This window comes from Podarcis erhardii (assembly GCF_964252035.2).
Source record: "Podarcis erhardii genome assembly, chromosome: 4".
Taxonomy (NCBI): domain Eukaryota; kingdom Metazoa; phylum Chordata; class Lepidosauria; order Squamata; family Lacertidae; genus Podarcis; species Podarcis erhardii.
In genome coordinates, this window is record NC_138508.1 from 34,631,714 (window position 1) to 34,651,075 (window position 19,362).

Sequence of the window (19,362 nt, forward strand, 5' to 3'; positions counted from 1 at the left end):
TTCTATCCCAAAATTGAAAAATGAAATGAAATGTGCTACACATAAAGAGTTATAGGTCTCAACAGTAAGATCTGAAGCAAACCTTTGACAACATTGTGGATATCTTTTATGACAGAGAAAATAGAGATCAGAAGTTAAAGAATTAGGAATCAGTTTTAACTTTATATATTTAACATGAGATGAAAATCCTCCTCTCTTGCATAATGTTGAACTAGCTTGAAGTAAAACGTATCATTTTAGCCCATCTAAAATTATAGCAATGTTCTATGGCAGAAGCAATGTACTTATTGCTATGTAGTATTCTTGTTTGCTACATAATGCTAATTGTTAGGACATGCACCTGTGATGAATTTCAGAATATTAGTTTTTGATAAGAAATACGACACAAACAACCAGCGTTCTATGGCACCTTAAAGACAACCAGTTTGATGTACTACAATAAAAGTGTTAGATTTGAAGGTGCCCGGGGATTCAATGTTGGTCTTGTACAGTGGTCTAATTTAAGTATCCCTTTGGTATGTGGCACAGTGTTGGCTTGCCTCCCATTGCATGTAAAAACTTGAGGAAATCAGAAAAATATTCAAGCTGTAAATGCGGGTGGAATCTCAACTAGAAAAAAAATCCAGGTTCCTGCTGCTCTAGGTGCCTAAAAGGTTACACTTATGAATTCTAGACTGTTGCTCACCATCTTGGGAAGCATTCTTACCTAAAAAGAAATTGAAGTTCATTTAGGTACTGGGCTAGTAAAAAAAAAAAAAAGATTTCTGTCGAGCAGATTGGTGGAAGTATCCATCCCTTGTTTGCCAGCCTGTTTGGTTTCCATATGTTCTTCATAGACAACATGGTGATTCTTTCCCCATGGCCAACAGAATGGCAGAGGGCAATAGCCAACAGAAGTACTTCAGTTAGTGAAAGGACTTCTGGCTGTGCAATGGAACTTCCCCTCCCTCTCCTCTCCTGGCATGCACTCTGGCTTTCCCAACCCCCAGAAACAGATTTGGGGTGTGGTATAGGGGATGCACAAGGAGAAGAGAGGGACAGGAAATTCTATTTCATAAGTGGAAATCCTTGACCTAGCGGAAACACCAAGTTCAAGACAACCCAGAGAGACCACTCTTATTTGCTTGCCTCGGCGACCAGGTGAATTCTTAAATGCAAGGCCCAAGTGGTACTTTAATTCTCTCTGGCCTGTTGCTACAATACTTTTTTCCTCATTATTTTACAATTCTTTGCATATGTGAAGGGGAAGTCAGGATTGAGCCCTTTTGCTTTTGGTAAATACTGTACTATAGTGCATAAAGAGTTCTTTATTTTATAAAATGCTTCTATGAATATATTTCTGTATCTTCACATAACAAGCCACTTTCTTCACCTGTTAATATTTTTATGTTGCACAGGAAATAGCTCGTTTTCTGCGTCCTGGCACGCTCCGTGCTATCTTTGGTAAAAACAAGATCCAAAACGCTGTTCACTGCACAGATCTTCCAGAGGATGGTCTTTTGGAGGTAAGGCTCAGTGATGCATCTTTATATTATAGGATGTTAAAGGAGTCTGCGAAGCTGTTTTGAGCTTTACAATGAGATGCTAAGCAGAAGTAAAATTACTATTTTAAAAAATTATAAGCCTTTCACGTTTGGTAGGGATATGGGAGAGGGCCTTCTCAGTGGCTGCTCCCAAACTTTAGAACTCCCTTCCTAGAGAAGCTAGAATGGCTCACTACTTGTTGTCCTTCCACCGGTAGGTGAATACTTTCTTGTTCCAATAGGCTTTTAGGAACTGACTGCTTTTAATGAAGGGCTGGTGCTGTGCTGTTTTTATTGTGATTATTTGTACGGTTTGAATAGATTTTATATACGCGTGTAGTTCTAATTCTGTCAATGTTCAATTGTTTCTTAATGATTTTTTGGTGTGTTTTTTGCATGGGTCCCGTCAGGGGAAAATGTGGGGTATAAAGGAATACATAATAATAATGAATGGTGGCAATAATTTTAATGGAATTTTAGTTGAAGTTGGCATCATGTGCAGTTACTTGTACAGTTTTTACTATATTACTAGACAATAAACAACTGAGGCAAATGGAGAAATAATTCTGAATAGAGTCGGCGAACATTTTGCATGGGATTTCCATTCCCAGCCCCCATGCACCTTGGTGGAATGCATATAAGCATACCCCGCCCCAGTTACGCCCCCATTCTGCCCTTTTTGTGACTGGGAGTGATTGTGCATCATTTGGATGTGCATTAATCGGTTGCTGCCTGTAATAGCAGAAGCTGGAAATACTCTCCAGCAAAAGTTTTTAAAGGCTTACATTTTGTAGCCTTCATGGGAATTAGATTGAAGGGTGGTCCATAAATCACTATAATAAATGAGTAAACGTTTATATACAAACTGGAATTTTATTACTTTATTAAAGTAAATTACTCTAGGGTGAACTCATTAGGACTGATTTTACATATTTTTGTGTATGTGTGTAGTAAAATCCCCCACTCACCCTTGATGCATGTTTGGCTGTGCATGTAGCAACTGAGTTATTTGAATAGTTCATCTGAAGCACAAACACAATTGATTTATAAAACTTTTATAATGCTTACTGTAATAAAGATCTCTAAGCAGTTTGATGTGCTGCCATAAGCCTTTGCCTTGGATAATGTCAACCTTCATGGCTCTTTTGACTATTCTTTCAGCAGCAGGGGCTGATTCTAGATCATACAGTGTCAGGCGGCTGTAAGCAACTCCCGCAGCCGGTTGCCAGGAACGTACAGACAAGGAAAAGTTCTTACCATCTGCTTTTTATTCTATATTTACAGAGAGAGGCTTGGAACACAGCCTCTTGGATAAAGGCGTTGTCCCGAGTGAATCTCCACCCCCCCTTCTCCCCCACTTCCTCATTTGGTCTTCAGCATCACTCCCTCTATGGGTGCCGCTTAGTGCTGTCTGTCTTCAAGCTCTTTGCTCTCCTACTTTTAAGGCTCGCCAGGTTCTGGGACATGGTGGGTCTGGATTGCTTTCTAGTGATAACCTGTCAGCCATCTGCTGCTCTGGCTCTGCCTTCTCCTCCTCTCCCATTATTTCCCAACTTTTCCCCTCATCTTCCTCTGAGCTGTGACTTCCCTCAAACCCCTGTTGAAATTCTGAACTGTCTTCCTCTTCTCTGGAAGGGTCAGGCTGGGGAGGTGGTCTCCACCATTCCTCTGCCCAGTCCCTGACATACGGATGCTATCAATCTGCGGTAAATCAATATGGGTCAAAGACAGAGTATTAACAATTACACCTTTGTGGCTTGCAAACCATTGGCCTGCTCTGCTGCAAAGAGCATATTCTGTGCCAGAATGTGACTTCTTTTCAGTGTAATTGTAATATATCAGCATTTATCTGATGTTGTGTTTGCCTTTTAGAACAAGTTGGTGAGGAAAGGGCAACAGTCATACAGAATAACACATGTTTTTGTTTGTTATTATGATATGCATTTTGTGTTTTTATATTTTAAACCGCCCTGTGATCGTTGGATGAAGGGTGATAAAGAAATTGAATGATTTAATTAATGCAGTGTGGGGGTGATAGTGCTTTGCCACATGCAAATAGCGTGAGCCCTTGCTTTGCATTTCTTTTTAATAACATAGGCACAATACTCTGTTGCCATTCTGTAATTCAGTCACCCATTGATGCAGCTTTACTGCCAACAAAGCACTTTATGTACTGGTTACTTCTCGCCTGGCAATTGGACCTTATTCAGCAGTTGCAATGGATGTCTTATCAGTGTCACATTAATAATGCAATGGCGCACTGAACGCTGCCTTCCGATTCCCTGGCACTTGCAGTCAGTGATTTGAAACCCCTGCACTCGGATGCACATCTAGTGTTCTTCTTCTGTGGCCTCAGGTTACAAAGTGGTTAGTGGTTGTTATGTAGTGAAGTTTCACCCTGGGCCAGCAGGGGGATACTGTATATAGTTTTCACTCAGGTCTGGCGATAGTTTTCACTCAGGTCCACGTCAGTTATTTTAGGCGGGAACTCTGGGCTGTTGTTGCTACAATGTTGACAGCCGGCTGCCTATAAAAGCAGGCCGGCTGAGCTGTTTGCAGTCAGTTCTATTCCAGCTTACGAAATAAAGAGCTACTTGGAGAAATCACTGTGTCGTCTGCTATGTCAACCCACAACTTAACACTGGCGGCGAGGATGGGATCGATGGACATCACAGCACAGCCAGATGCGGCCAGCCTCTGAACTGAGCTGAATCACAGAGCTGAATCACAGAGCGAAATCACTGAGCGAAATCACTGGACAGAACCAATTCAGAGCTGACTGTTCTGGCTAAGAGCACTGTGTTCCATCCATTGCCCTTCACACCGGCATCGGAATCATGGCTTCACTTGTGCTTCTACCGCCGTTTGCGCCAGCCTCTGAATCATGGGACTCCTACCTCGCTCGGTTCGACTGCTACCTCCAAGCCAACGAGCTGACAGCAGTATCAAAGGATCGGAAGCGGGGCCTATTCCTCAGCCTCTGTGGGCCTGAGGTGTTTGAGACGGCCCGAGCATTGGTTGCGCCTGAAGCAGTCCAGGCAACACCATGGGACACGATCCAAGAGAAGCTCCGCAACCACTACGCACCAAAGCCATCCAAGATTGCTGCCCGCCATGCGTTCTACCACTGGAACCAGGCAGAGGGGGAGTCAATCAACAACTACACCACCGCCCTGCGACAGGCTGCAATGCACTGTGAGTTCCGAGACTTAGACGATGCCCTGATGGATCGAATCGTCTGCGGAGTCTGGGACATCCATCTGCAACAGCGTCTCCTTGCCAAGCCAGACCTCATGCTGCAGAAAGCCATTGAGGAGGCTGTGGCCTCAGAAGCTGCTGAACGCTCCGCCCAGGAGATCCGCAAGTCCAGCAGCCCGCGTCTTGCTAGGGAGCCAGTTCCGGTGCATCATGAAGAGGCCAGCAGTGATGAGGCATCCTCCAGTGAAGACGATGACGTGCACCAGACAAAGCGGGAGCGCAGGAAGTTCCAACAGAAGTCCAAGGGCCAACCGGAATGTGCCGGCTGCGGAGGCAACCATTCCCGTGCCAAGTATCGATTCAGAGACGCCATCTGTAGGAAGTGTTCCAGAAGGGGCCACATTGCTAAGGTCTGCCGATCGGCTCCGTCTGACACCCCCCCTTCATCGACTCGCAAGTCCAAGTCTTCACTCCAGTCTGCCAAGGAAAGTTGTTTCGCTCTCACCAACTGCCGCTGCCCGTCTGGAACCACGATTGGCCAAACCAACTCGCCTACGCGACGCAAGCTGAACGTCACGGTGCTCATTGAAGGAGCTCCATGTGACATGGAGATCGACACCGGGTCTGCCCTGTCCATCGTGTCATGGAGCACCATCAAAAGACTGGTACCCAGAGTGTCCAAAAGGCAACTCGACTCTCACCGCGTACACCTGAGAGACTACCAGGGAAACGACATTCCCGTGGTAGGCGTTGGCCGGTTCCGGATCGCCTTCAAGGATTTTTCGGGCCTGCTCCGGTTGGTGGTGGTCGAAGGTCAGCGGCCAAGCCTCCTAGGGCTAGACTGGTTTGATGCCCTCGGCCTGGAAGTCACCAGCATCAACTGCATCTCTAACGCAGAGACTGAGGGTCTGGTCAAAGACTTTGCCGAGGTTTTTGACGGCACCTTGGGGCAATATACAGGTACGCCCATCTCCTTTAGCCTTGATCCACAAGTCGCCCCCATCAAGCTAAAGCCACGCCGGGTTCCCTTTGCTCTCAAGGCTAAGGTGGATGAACAACTGGACAAACTGATCGCCCAAGGAGTTTTGGAGCCGGTTGACCACGCCAAGTGGGAAACCCCCATCGTCACGCCTGTCAAGCCAGATGGGTCGGTGAGAATCTGCGCTGACTACAAGTGCACGATCAACAAGGCACTTTAGCAGCACGCTTATCCGCTTCCTGTTGTCCAACACCTGCTGCATTCCCTGGGTGAGGGTAAGGTCTTCGCTAAGCTGGACCTTGCCCAAGCCTATCAACAACTGCCAGTCGATGATGCCACTGCTGAAGCCCAGATGATCGTCACCCACCGGGGGGCATTCCGTTGCCGCCGGTTGCAGTTCGGGGTGAGTGTGGCTCCTGGCATCTTCCAAAGCCTTATGGAGCGTCTCCTGCAAGGGCTTCCGGGCGTGGTACCATATTTTGATGACGTCTTGGTGTCTGCAGACTCACACCAGCAGCTGTTCGAGCGCCTCCGTGCCGTGCTGACCAGGTTCCAAGAGGCCGGGCTCAAGGTAAAGAGGGAGAAGTGCCAGATGGCCGTTCCACAGGTAGAGTTCCTGGGCTATCTTATCGATGCCTCCGGCCTTCACCCAACCACATCCAAGCTATCCAGCAGGCCCCCACCCCAAAGAACAAGACGGAGTTGCAGGCGTTCCTGGGGCTGCTGAACTTTTATAACATGTTCCTGCCCCACCAAGCCACAGTGGCTGAGCCTATTCACCGACTCCTTAGCACTAAGACGCCTTGGGCCTGGGGTCATTGGGAGACGGCGGCCTTCAACGCGGTCAAGGCTCTCCTTTCATCAGACAGTGTGCTGGTACAGTACAGTGAATCCAGGCCGCTGGTCCTTGCCTGCGACGCCTCACCTTTTGGCATCGGTGCTGTCCTTAGTCACCGTTTTCCAGACGGAAGAGAAGCACCGCTCGCCTACTTTTCCAGGACGCTATCTCCGACGGAACGGAATTACAGCCAGCTCGACAAGGAGGCACTGGCACTTGTGGCTGGAGTGAAGAGGTTCCATGAATACCTCTATGGCAGGACTTTTGACCTCATCACTGACCACAAGCCACTCCTGGGCCTCCTCGCCGGTGATCGTCCAACTCCACCGGTCCTCTCGCCACGCATGCTGCGATGGACTGTTTTCCTGGCTGCCTACCACTACCGGCTCATCCATCGCCCAGGGAAATCGATGGGCCATGCCGACGCCCTCAGCCGTTGCCCTCTTCCAGCATTTGTGGAAGACCCGGCTCCAGCTTCATCGCTCCTTCTGATTGAGGATCTTCCGGCAGCGCCTGTATCGGCTGCCACTGTGGCCTCCGCGTCTGCCCAGGATCGCACCATCAGCCGGGTGCTCAACTGGGTGTGGAGGGGGTGGCCACAAGGGCCTTTTGCATCGGAGTTCCAGCCCTTCGCAACCAGACAACATGAACTCTCAGCTCATCGCGGCTGTCTGCTGTGGGGAGACCGCGTCGTGATTCCCCAGGGACTCCGTCAGCGCGTCCTGAAGGCTCTGCACGTTGGCCACCCGGGAATTGTCAAAATGAAGGCGTTGGCTCGGTGTTAAGTCTGGTGGCCTAATATGGATGATGCCATCACTGCATGGGTCAAGCGTGCCAAGAGTCGAGGCCTGCACCACCGGCAGCTAAGGGACACACCTGGGAGACACCAAAGACACCCTGGTCGAGGGTGCACATCGATCTGGCTGGCCCCTTTCACGGCCGGACCTTTACGGTAGTGGTGGACGCCTATTCCAAATGGCTGGAGGTCGCCCTGATGCCCTCCACCACTACCGAAGCTGTCATCCGGGTGCTGCGAGGCCTGTTTGCAACGCATGGGTGTCCTGATGTCCTTGTCTCTGACAACGGACCGCAGTTCACGTCAGGCACGTTTGAGCGGTATCTTTTGGGACTGGGCATCCGCCATGCCCTAACGGCACCCTTTCATCCATCCAGCAACGGGCAAGCGGAAAGAATGGTGCGCTCAGCAAAAGAGGCACTGGCGCGCCTGGACCGGGGAGACTGGCATGAGCGGGTCGCCGAATACTTGTTCGTGCAACACATCACCCCTCATGCGGCCACAGGGCGGAGTCCTGCTGAACTGCTTATGGGCCGCCGCCTCAGGTCACCGCTCGACCAGCTACACCCGGACTTTGCTGTGGCTGAACCCCCAGGCTGTGCCAACGTGCCACGGTCATTTGTCCCAGGAAACCAGGTCTTTGCCCGGAACTATGTGGGGGACATTCCTTGGGTGCCAGCCACAGTAGTGGGAGTCACTGGACCTCGCTCGTACCAGGTGGCACTCGAGGACGGACGCTTGTGGCGACGGCACATAGACCAGCTTAGGCGCATGGTTGGGGACTTGGACACTACCGAGGTGCCCCCAACTGCGCTTGCGGCTCCAGAAGAGACACGTACAGATGGCGAGGCCCCACCTACACCTCCCTCGCAAACTGCCAGCGTGGAGCCGAACCGAGCCGCTTCAGAGGGTCTGCCAGACTTACCACAGACTCAGACCACTCCACTTGCGGAGGCTCCACCCACAGCAGCGGATCCAGGGGAGTTGGTTCCAACGCCACCTAGGGTCGCACCACAGCCTCAGCAAGAACTGTGTGGCCCTCCGGACTTGGCTACCAGTCCCCGGCGGTCTGGCAGAGTTCCCAAGCGCCCAACTTATTTAAAGGACTATGTTGTTGGACAGGTATCACTGTTGGTCTAAGTATGGGAAATGTAACCGATATGCTTTTGTGCCTAATTGAACATTACACGTAGTGCTGTATATAAGGAAACCATTACGATTGTAACTAACGCCTTATCTCGGTGGGGAGGGGTGTTATGTAGTGAAGTTTCACCCTGGGCCAGCAGGGGGATACTGTATATAGTTTTCACTCAGGTCTGTCGATAGTTTTCACTCAGGTCCACGTCAGTTATTTTAGGCGGGAACTCTGGGCTGTTGTTGCTACAATGTTGACAGCCGGCTGCCTATAAAAGCAGGCCGGCTGAGCTGTTTGCAGTCAGTTCTATTCCAGCTTACGAAATAAAGAGCTACTTGGAGAAATCGCTGTGTCGTCTGCTATGTCAACCCACAACTTAACACTGGTGGCCAGTTTTATCAAAGCCATTTGATTGTGGCTTTTGGCTTCATCCATAATGTTCTTAGTACAGTGGTACCTTGGTTCTCAAACGCCTTGGTACTCAAACAGCCTCGAACCCAAACACTGCAACCCTGGAAGTAAGTGTTCCGGTTTGCGAACTTTTTTTGGAAGCTGAGCGTGCTCCGTTTTAAGTGTTACGCTTCTGATTTGAGTGCTACACTTCCATTTTGAGTGTTATGCTGAGGTCTGTCTGTTTTTGCTATTTATTTTGTGTTTTGGTTTTTACAGCTCTTTTTGTTTTGTTTTTGTGACTGTGTGGAACCCAGTTCTGCTACTGATTGATTGATTGTGTGACTGCAGTACATTGTTTATTGCTTTCATTTTATGGATCAATGGTCCCATTAGATAGGAAAATTAATGTTAATTTGCTGTTTTAGGGATTGTTTTTAAAAGTCTGGAACGGATTAATCCATTTTGCATTACTTTCTACGGGAAAGCGCACCTTGGTTTTGTAACGCTTTGGTTTTAGAAAGGTCTTCCGGAATGGATTAAGTTTGAGAACCAAGGTACCACTGTACTTCTACTCCAGCAAAACTGGGTTCCCTAAGGAATTTGCATAGAAAGCTGCAAATCCCAATCTCCTTCTCCTCTCTGCCCCAGTATGGTATAAGGCTACCGTTTTACTTATTTTTAAAAGTCAGACAATATTAATATTGGTTGTTAATGAAATTGATTTAAAAACACACACTACAGACCATTAACTGTAGAGGAGTTGATGGCACCAGTATATATAAAAGCCAGGTATATAAACAAATTTTAGTGGTAATTTTTGGAAGCTTAGAACATATTTTTATATTAGCAATTTCTATACTCTTTGATGAGGAGGGAGTAAACCTTAATTATACCACTGGAACTAACATCTCTATAGTTTTTATCTCTGACATCCTGATCATAAGCAGGTATAATCAAAAACAAGCCCTACTTTCAGTTGGGCTTGCTTCTCAGTAAATATGCTTGAGATTGCAGCCTTCTTTTAGCCCTTCATCTGCATATTGTGAACGGATTAAGTATACTTAAAAATATGTTGCAACATAATATGGGCACACTGAAAATAGTGAAGTTAACTCGTTAAGAGATGGTGGATCCATGCAATGTTTTTATTCCTCTATTCAAAATGTTGAAACTACTTATAAACTGGGTTGTGAAGAACTGCAAAAAAATAGGTATTTTAGCAGGTGGGGAATTGGTAAGCAAAACATCTCACTGACAAAATTAGAGCAATAAGAGACTCTGTTCTGAGGCATTCTGTTGCTGCTGGCATGGTGGCCTCCAAAAATATCTTCCACACTCTTGTGAGTATGGGTATTTGCCCAACAATCCCGATACTTTATGTGGAAAGCACATTTCGACATTATCACAAGCTAGTAGTCTTCCTATTAGACATATCTAAAGTGATAATGAAAGACTTAACACCCTGTGTGTGAGAGACTGTGGGAAGAAAGCAGGCAAAGATTGAAGTCTGGTTTATGCAACTGGGTTAGGAGTGTCCATTTCCAGCTCTAGCCATTCCTGAAGGGGGATAACTTTGCCACAGTGATAAATGAACTGGAAACCTCCTGTCTAGATTTATTCTAAGTGGGGCTATCCTTGAAGACTGTTCAGAGATTGCATCTGGTGCAGAATGCTGCCCTGAACAGCATGCTAACTTGGAAGATTATTGTACCTGTTCTGCATGAACTGTACTGGTTGACATTTTATTATGTTTTTATCTGTGCTGGAAGCTGCCCTGAGTGGCTGGGGAAATCTAGCCAGATGGGTGGGGTATATAATAATAATAATAATAATAATAATAATAATAATAATAATATAAAAATAAATGTTTCCAAACCCAATTTAAGATGTTGATGTTGACAAAGAAGGCCCTAAACAGCTTGAGCTTAAGTACCTGCGGAATTCTCTGCCTCTGGAGGTGCATCAGATGTTATCAGAACGTCAGTACCAGTGGCGCCTATTGACCTAGGCTTTTGGGTCTTCATTATATTGCTTAAATAGGTTCTTGCCGCACTTTGAGTTGTTGAACCTCTGTTACTTTGCTGCTATTTTGAGTTTATAATACCTTTTTGTCATGTTAATGCATAATCTTATATTATTTGTTGTTGCTGTGCTGTGTGTCATACTTTTATTTGTGAACCACTCTGGATTTATTTATTTTTTTTCAGTCAAAAGTTACTGGATATATGAACACAAATAATAATACTAGACCCATGTATACAACTAAACTGCTCTTAGCTGCCCAGTGTAGTTGGGATAGAGAAGGATACATACCCAGATAAATAGCTGTTGTGCAGCAGCAATGTTGATTGGGTTAACATTAGATGCTAAAGTACTCTGTCACAAGGTGCTGTAGCAGTAAGAGACTTGCTGTGGTGCAACTCTTCAGAGCAAGCAGGAAAGGAACACTCTCAACTGAATGTTCTCAGCGTGGGCATTAGAGTGACATGACCCAGAAATGTAATTAAAAACCCTTTGATGTTCTTTTCCCACCATAATCTCTCTTCCTGTCCCCACTTCAGTTTGGAAAGACAATAAGGAGGAGCGGTTCTGTGTAAACTATATCACATTTCAATATCGTGAGGGCAGTCTCTGGGCCAAACTTGATACAGCAATAGAAGAGAGCTGGTCATGAATCTCCTGCTGTTTTGTGAAGTTCAGTTGCAGGTGTATGTTGCCTGTATGCTTTGCCCTCTGAATAGCAGCTGTAAGAATCCCTGCGGGATAAACCAAAGGCCCAACCAAGCATCCTCTTCTCCCAGGGACCAACCAAAGGCCCATGGTTAGTCCACAAGCAGTACATGAGCGCAATTGCATTTTCCCCATATAAGGCGCTCTGCCCTTCCCCCAATCCACCCTTTTAGTGATGTCTTAGGGTCACTTCCAAGCACAATCGCCCCTCAATCAGATGTGTGTAAATTGAGAGTTGCCTGTGTTTACTTACATTTATTTAATGGGATTTGTGCGCCACTTAATTGTAAAAACAAACAAACTCTTAAGCAGTTTACATAAAATAAACAGAATAAATTAGCAATTTAAATATGTTGATGTCTCTGTATATATGCACATTTTAAAAATCATTACTACAATTTACATTTCACAAAAGGCAAGCCAATTAATTGCCCATCCAAATCAATTACTAAATTAGAACCTCATCCCAAACCACACATTTCAGTTCTTAACTGGTTAATTTCCTTCCAGATGAGCCAGACTTGGTTCCAAAATCAATTTCCCTTCCATTAATTATACCAATTCAATTCAATTACCTCAATTCCAGCCCCCTCCAATCAAATGAATTTCAACAAGAATAGGGTGGGATCACCATTCACTTCAGGTGGTAGAGGCCAGTTGGGATTCTTACTATGAGGCAGCCTAGGCAATTGTTCATTTGTTCTTTTTAACCTAATTAAGCCAGTAAAAAAAAAAAAGCTGCCAATTGAACTGATGTACAACACTGTCAATAGAAACCTCAAATGCCCCTGGTTTTGGAAACAGCGTCCCTTCCTTTTCCATTTGGGGGACAATTGTACAGAAAAAGGTACCATTTCCTTTTCAGTACAGTTGTTTCTGGAAATTAAACAAAATAACACCATTACCTTCTCCAGGGGCATCATTTGACTGACTTAAGTTTAAAAAGAGAGAGCTAAGATCTGTGGCCACCTTGACACATCCTGTTTGTCCAATATTTGATATAATAAACTGGAATGTGATCTCAGGAAACACTTGAAATGCCAGTGATCCAGCAGGAAATGCACCATTTACTTGGTGGTGAAGGTTGGTGGTGATATTTTATTTATAGACAGAAGGTGCTCCCAGAGAGTAATCAATATAGCAACAGTAAGTCGAGGTATGTTGTAGGACTAGCTCCTGTATACTTTTATTGTAGAAATCTCCTGAGACTGTACTACTTTGGGTTGCTGGTAGGTAAATCCTTTACTATCCACATGACACACAAAAAATGTTGTCTGTTGAAAACTAGCAAGTTGAGGAGAAACATTCTAGCTTCACCTTACTCTTGACAGGAGGGTTTTCTTTGTGCATGGTTTTCTTTCACAAAGAAGAGCATTCAGGCATTGAATCCACCCAACTGCATCCTGAAATGGCACATCCAGGAGACCTGTGGGTCATATTTTATTTTATATTGGCCTCTTATACTTTCCGACGGGAGAGAAATTTTCATTGTCAGTGACTCTCCCTTTGTTGTTTGACCCTGGACTTTAGGCTTCTTCCACCTTCTGAAAATACCTTCACTAAGCACAGTAAAGTTAATCAATAACCCTCACATGACTGATTTGAGCCAGGAAAGAAAGGAAGGAATTTAAAAAGCTATTGGCTGTCCCATAATTAAGCACATTTCATTCATAAAAACTGAATTGCTGTTTTTCTCCTGCGTTAGTGGAGCTAAAGCAGTAACACACCTATTGCAAAGTCCTCTTCAGCTTACTGAATAAAGGTCTATAATTATTATATGTCAGAATATATTGGTGTCTGCAGTAACAATTTTGAGCAACTTCCTTCTTTGGTTTTTTTTTAAGGCACATAACTGAACTTTGAATTCAGTGCAGTCACAATTAACCTTGAAAAGTTGTAATTGTGAAGTAGGTTCCAGATACAGTGTCAGCTAATCTTTTTTTCTTTTAACTATGCAAAAGTACACCAATACTGAGTTGATGTATGCACATTTTTACAGATTTTTCTACACATTATGGGGAGTACATATAGGCCAGATGTTGCTAGCTTACAGATCCCATCATTTCTCACTATTGACCATGCTGACTGGGGCTGATGGGAGTTGGAGTCTAGCAATGTCTGGAGAGCTATAGGTCAGCTCTTGAAGGAAACAAATGCCATTATATCCACCTGTCTTTAGTAAAAAATGTTTCTGTAGATCAGAGTTGGGGAACCAGAAGTCCTCCAGACTTGCACTCCAACCCCCATCAGCCGCAGCCAGCATGGCAAATAATTGAGAATTGATGGGAGTTGGAGTCTTAACTACATTTGGAGAGCTGCAGGTTCAGTGTTGCATTGCATTCAGAACCCTGAGGAAGGCTCAGTGGGACAAAAGAGCACGCCCCAAGCATCACCATCTGGAAATGACCATCCAAGTAGGACCAGAAGCACCACAAAGTGGTGACACCACCCCACTAACTGGGACAGCTGTTCTAGAATGATACCATGGTTGATGGTATTGAAAGCTGCTGAGAGATTGAGGAGGATTAACAGGGACACATTTCCCCTGCCTCTCTCCCAACAGAGGTCATCATACGGGGCAACCAAAGCAATTTCTGTGCCAAAACCGGGCCTAAACCCTGATTGAAAAGGATTTAGAAAATCAGTTGCCTGGATCTGATCTGTGACCACTCGCTCAAAACCTTGTCCAAGAAAGAGAGATTGGCAACTGGCCAGTTGTTACATAGATTTTCTGAATCCAGGGAGGGTTTCTTGAGTGATTTTACCATTGCCTCCTTTAAGCAGGCAAAGACCACCCCCTCTTGCAAGGAGGCGTTCATCACCTCCCTGGCTCAGCCAGATATCCCTGCTGCTAGTTTTTATCAGTCAAGAGAGGCAAGGGTCCAGAGTGCGAGTGGTTGCCCTGAATGATCCAAGCACCTTGTCCACATTCTCGATCCTTAGTAATTGGAACTCATCCAACATAACAGGACTAGTCAGTGCTCTAAACACTTCTCAAGATTCATCTGCTGTAACAGTGGAGTCAAGGTCCTGGCAGATGCAAACGATTCTATTCTCAAAATGCTTTCCAAACTACCTGGAAAAGTTCTGCTGGATGACACAATGAGGATGCAATGGAGGCAGCAAAGTAAGCCTTCTTTGCTGCCTTCACTGCAACTAAGTAGGCTCAATGATGAGCCCTCACCATGATTTGATTGCATTTCACTGGCGTTTTCTTACACTTGCATTTGAGCCGCCTTCCCACTTGTTTTCTCACTCTTAAGTGCTAGAGTATACTAGGGAGCCAAGCGAGCTCCACAAAGTGGGAGAGGGCACTCAGGAGCGATTGTGTCACCTCAGTAAATATGATAAACGGTACAGTAATAATAACAATAGTAACCCACAGTCTCAGCGGTGTTCTCCATAGTTTCGTTTTCCGAACTCTCGGCAAACCCGATAATGCAAACTCTTCTTCCCAAAGAGGGAATGATCTAATTGGATTGCAAGTTTCCCATGTGCTATTGCAGAGTACCATAGAAAGTCACTGTAAACCAGTAGTCTGTGAGGCTAGATTTCAAGTTCTGTTAGCAGAAAATTAATTAAATGGAAAAGCACTTGGTGTAATTTTATACGAAATAAAACAACATATAGCAAGATTTCAGTAATCTGGCCCAGTTTCATATGCTGAACTATGCCAATTGGATTCCTATAGCAAGACAGTTCATATAGACACACACCCCCATACACACCAAATTCCCCACCTGCTCCAAACAGCTGTTCCATGCAACAGATTGGAACCATGAGAAGTTTTCTTTTTCTTTTTCAGGCATATTCCAACAACTGTCATTAATATGTTGCACTCAGGATATGCCACAAGTATGCGTAAAATGAAGGGAGACGCTCCTTGCCATCCTTGAAATAAGCTAGCGCTTTAAAAACTGTTGCTGTATCAGCACAGCTGTTGTGACACGGGGACAGATTGTGGTAGAGCTGTGTAGATCCATGCTTGAGATGGTGGTGGGAGGGAGAGTAGTGTGTGCTCTTAAATGCATTCCAGGCCAGAAGCTCTGCAGTAGATTTCACCGAGCCACCTTTAAGATGAAGCAGGATTTGGAGGAAGTTTGTAGTACGCAGAGACAACTAGGTCTATTTAAGTGCCAGCTTACCACTGTGTCAGTGTAACTGCTTGGCAAACCAGGTTTGTTTGTTGTTGTTTTTTTTAAAAAAAATCCTGTCTAATGGAGAGGAAAAAATTGCCAAATATCCTTACTTTAATTAATAATCAATGGAAGTAAAATGGTGGTAATGTTCAGATTACAGGTTCACAAAGTGCTTACATGCACTCCATGGTAAGTAGCCATTTGTTTAATGATTTATTGTATTCTACCCCAAAAGAAACATTGTAGAAGCTCAGTCCCCCAGAGTGTGTCTGTGCTAGCTCATTTTCATGTGATCAGTTTTTTTTCCAAAATAGTAGGAGGAACCAGTGCTTCCTGAATCATGGTCACCAAAAGGGCAATCGTATTTGGGGACTGAAGGATGAATAGGAAGAGAAATTCTGAAATGAATAGAAATGTGACAAGGAGTGCTGGTGCCACGATTCACTACCTCACTTTGTAGAAATGCAAAATGCTAGTTATTGGAATCTCTGAAAGCAGAGCAGTTTGGCCTCTGAGCTTTGTGTGTGCCAGCACTCCTTGTTCTGTACATTTAGCACACTGTAACAGTTTTCATCAGTGATGTTTGCCAGTGCCCAGGTCCTTTGGAGTCCTCTGCCTGAACCACTGCTCACACCTTTTCACAGCTTTATAATGTACTTACTTTAGCCAAGTTTGAAGCATGCTCAGTGATGAATGTTGATGTTAAAGGTTCTGAGTGCTGAATGGGACGTTTTTACAGCTCATGTGCTTTGCTTCCTCTGTAGAAACAACTTGTTCTTGTATGGTACTTGCCTCTGATTTAAAATACGTAATTTGGAATGAAAGTGTGCTTGGTTGCATTCATCATATGAAACAGTGCCAAAGCCTCTATGATATGCCCTGATAAATTTTGCAACGCGGAGTGGGTGTCCAATTCCAACTCCAGCTAATTATGTTTCATCTGCCTATATATGAGAGATGTAAAACAATTTAACAGCAAGTAAGCCCTCTTCACATCACGTATTTTACCGAATCAACCTTTGGGCATATATTTAAAGAAAAATAGTAAGCTTTTATCAGTTGAAGGCTGACATCCTATACACGCATACATGGGAGCAGGGGCAGACCTTGGGAATATGGCATCTTGTGTAAGGCCAAAATTTGATGCCTTCCCTGCCCCTACCCTCGCACCACCTTCTCAGAGCTGGCTAGGCAAGGCCTTGGGCTTTGGGAAGGAAGTGTAAAGCTCTGGCAGGGTCCTGGAGCTCTCCTGTCTCCTTCCCAAAGCTGGGAAAGCACTAACTAGGCTTTGGGAAGGAGGCAGGATGATGCCCTCTCTGTTTGGCACCCTATGCAGGGGAGCCAGTTGTGCAGTCCTAAATCGACCTCTGCCTGCAGTAAGAGACCCTGGACTCAATGGGATTTACTTTTGAATGGACATGTAGTAGGGTGGAGAAGCAAAGAAAGGCTGGCTGTTGTGACAGTGGCTGTGTTCTGCAGGGTGTTGAGTGATGCTGCATGATAAAATGCCTTTGAAATGGAAAGGCGTTTCAGAAACAGATTTGTGATATGAAAAGGGGGAGCAGCTGTTCATTTGGACTCCCCCCACCCAGGTTAAACATTTTCCTGGCCTAGCACAAGCCCTAAGCAACGTTTCTGAACCTGCCTCATTTAACTTTCATTGCCATACGGTGAGCTACACATAAATAAATGGAAATTCTGAATATATGTCTCTGCGTTAATGAGAGCTGGCAACTCCCCCCCCCCCAAATGAAAGCTGGGATATGATGTTGCTCATTCTACCACTGTTGCTGTACATAATTTGTTTTCTCATTATAAAATCTGGAATAAAATACAGAATCACAAAAATCCAAATTTAATGAAAGATACAAGTTTAAATTTTCGCTGCATTGTGTTTTATTTGCAATAAAAAACTATAAAGTGTGAGAATGTTTAACTATACAATGTATAAAAATGGCTGCAAGCCTGCATTTTCTTGACCTGGTATTCAGTTGCAGTGAAATGCTGTAATTGTCTTCTCAGAAGTAAGTTCCATTGAGTTCAGTTGGGCTTCCTTTTAGGTAAGTAGGCATAGGATTACAGCCTAAGGGTTCTGTTACATATTAACTTCTGGGTGACTATCCAGCCAACCTTTTAGCAGTTTGGAATTTAACTCACCTTTTCAGAGGGCCGTCATATTTGTAAAACAGGAGAATCAATTATTTAAAGTAGCAGCGTCCTGTTTATCACAGGCTGGTCCTTCGTACCACATTTCCTCTCTTTAAATAATTAAGAACAGGGCCATTGTTTCTCCCTGTCATTTGGTGATGCTGCTGTTGCAATACAGCCATTTACTAGGGGCAAAATCCCACACAAAATGCTTTTGCTGTTTAGTGAAGAGGGGCATTTTGAGTGCTGGTAAGGCAGTAGACATGAAACTTTCCATCTCATTTCATGTTCAAACATACAGCTCGTATGATCTACAGGTTTCCTCATACCATCTTTTAGGACCTCACCTTTAAATAATAAAAAGAAAATATCTAGGCAATAGCCTGCAGAAATGCTAAGAGATACACTTCTTACTGATATCTTCTATTACTTTGGTTCACTGTTTGCTGGTTTATGTGTGCACTCATTTTTGTTCCTTTGCTTTTTATAGTGTGTGGAGTAATTTTATTTCTTCATGTGGATTTTTGTCATGTTTTCAATCATGTTAACTACTTCGTACTTTCAAGTAGAAAAATGCATTTAATATTTAGAATAAATAAAATATGAGTGCAACTGTTCTAACAATGTATGTGCTCGTTAGACAATGTTAATTAATGCAGCAGTTTTGTTTCATAGTATTTCTTCAAGCTGAGTGTGTGGTTAAGGCATGAAAATCATCTTCTTCACAACTTGTACGAGAGAGAATGGTGGTGGGGTTTTTCCCCGCATTCTAAATATCACAGTTTCTTTGTTTTACCCATGCTTTCTTGTATAAGCATTCTGAGGAAACTTTACAAACTAAGCTTGGGCAAAAATGATTATGCATGATCTGTTTGGGATTCATGCAGTCTCCAAAAACCTTTTGTACACTTTACAAACACATATTAGAATCCTGAGAGTCTCACGTCTTCCTTCCTTCCTTCCTGAAGTAATTTTCTACTTCATGTAGCTGTACAGGTTAAACTTTTACTTAGGATGGCAAATCCCCACTTGGCAATTAATCTCTCTGAGTGACCTTGGTCAGTCACTCTCCCTTAGCCTAACATACCTCACAATGTGGTTGTGAGCAGAAAATAGAGGAAAGAGAAATTGTATATAGTGCCCTGAGTTCCTTGGAGGAAATGTGAGATATTAATGTTGAGGTAGCCCTCCAGCAGCTAAAAGCAGTTGGAGTGGCTCCGAACAGGTTCACACTTTTGTATAGAACAGGCACGGTAGACAAAAGGAGTGTGTTGGTTCTCATTTATTTTTAAAGTGGACAGACCCTTAGGAATTCTAAGACTCTGGAATTACAACTCAATAAAAGTTGGGTATATTGTTCTGATTCAGTGCAATAAAAGTGCCAGAATGACCTGCCAGAAATGGCAATTGGTGAATTGCAGGCATATCTGCAGCTGCTACCTCAGAACAGGACTGGCTGGCTTTTTAATAGTGTATTCTAGAG

The 19,362-nt window shown here is 44.5% G+C and overlaps 1 protein-coding gene and 1 long non-coding RNA gene across 4 annotated transcripts in view; one reads left to right on the forward strand and one right to left on the reverse strand.

The window, feature by feature from the left end:
- The window catches only part of LOC309340812, a 229,142-nt gene that overhangs the window by 72,631 nt on the left and 137,149 nt on the right, over nt 1-19,362 (reverse strand). The window lies entirely within an intron of this gene.
- NME7 (NME/NM23 family member 7) overlaps nt 1-19,362 on the forward strand; it is a 73,407-nt gene that overhangs the window by 50,144 nt on the left and 3,901 nt on the right. For all 3 annotated transcript variants that reach the window (XM_081859783.1, XM_081859782.1, XM_081859784.1), the window contains one exon: nt 1,398-1,505. In XM_081859783.1, coding sequence (XP_081715909.1) covers nt 1,398-1,505 — 108 coding nt within the window. The remainder of the gene's footprint in view (nt 1-1,397; nt 1,506-19,362) is intronic.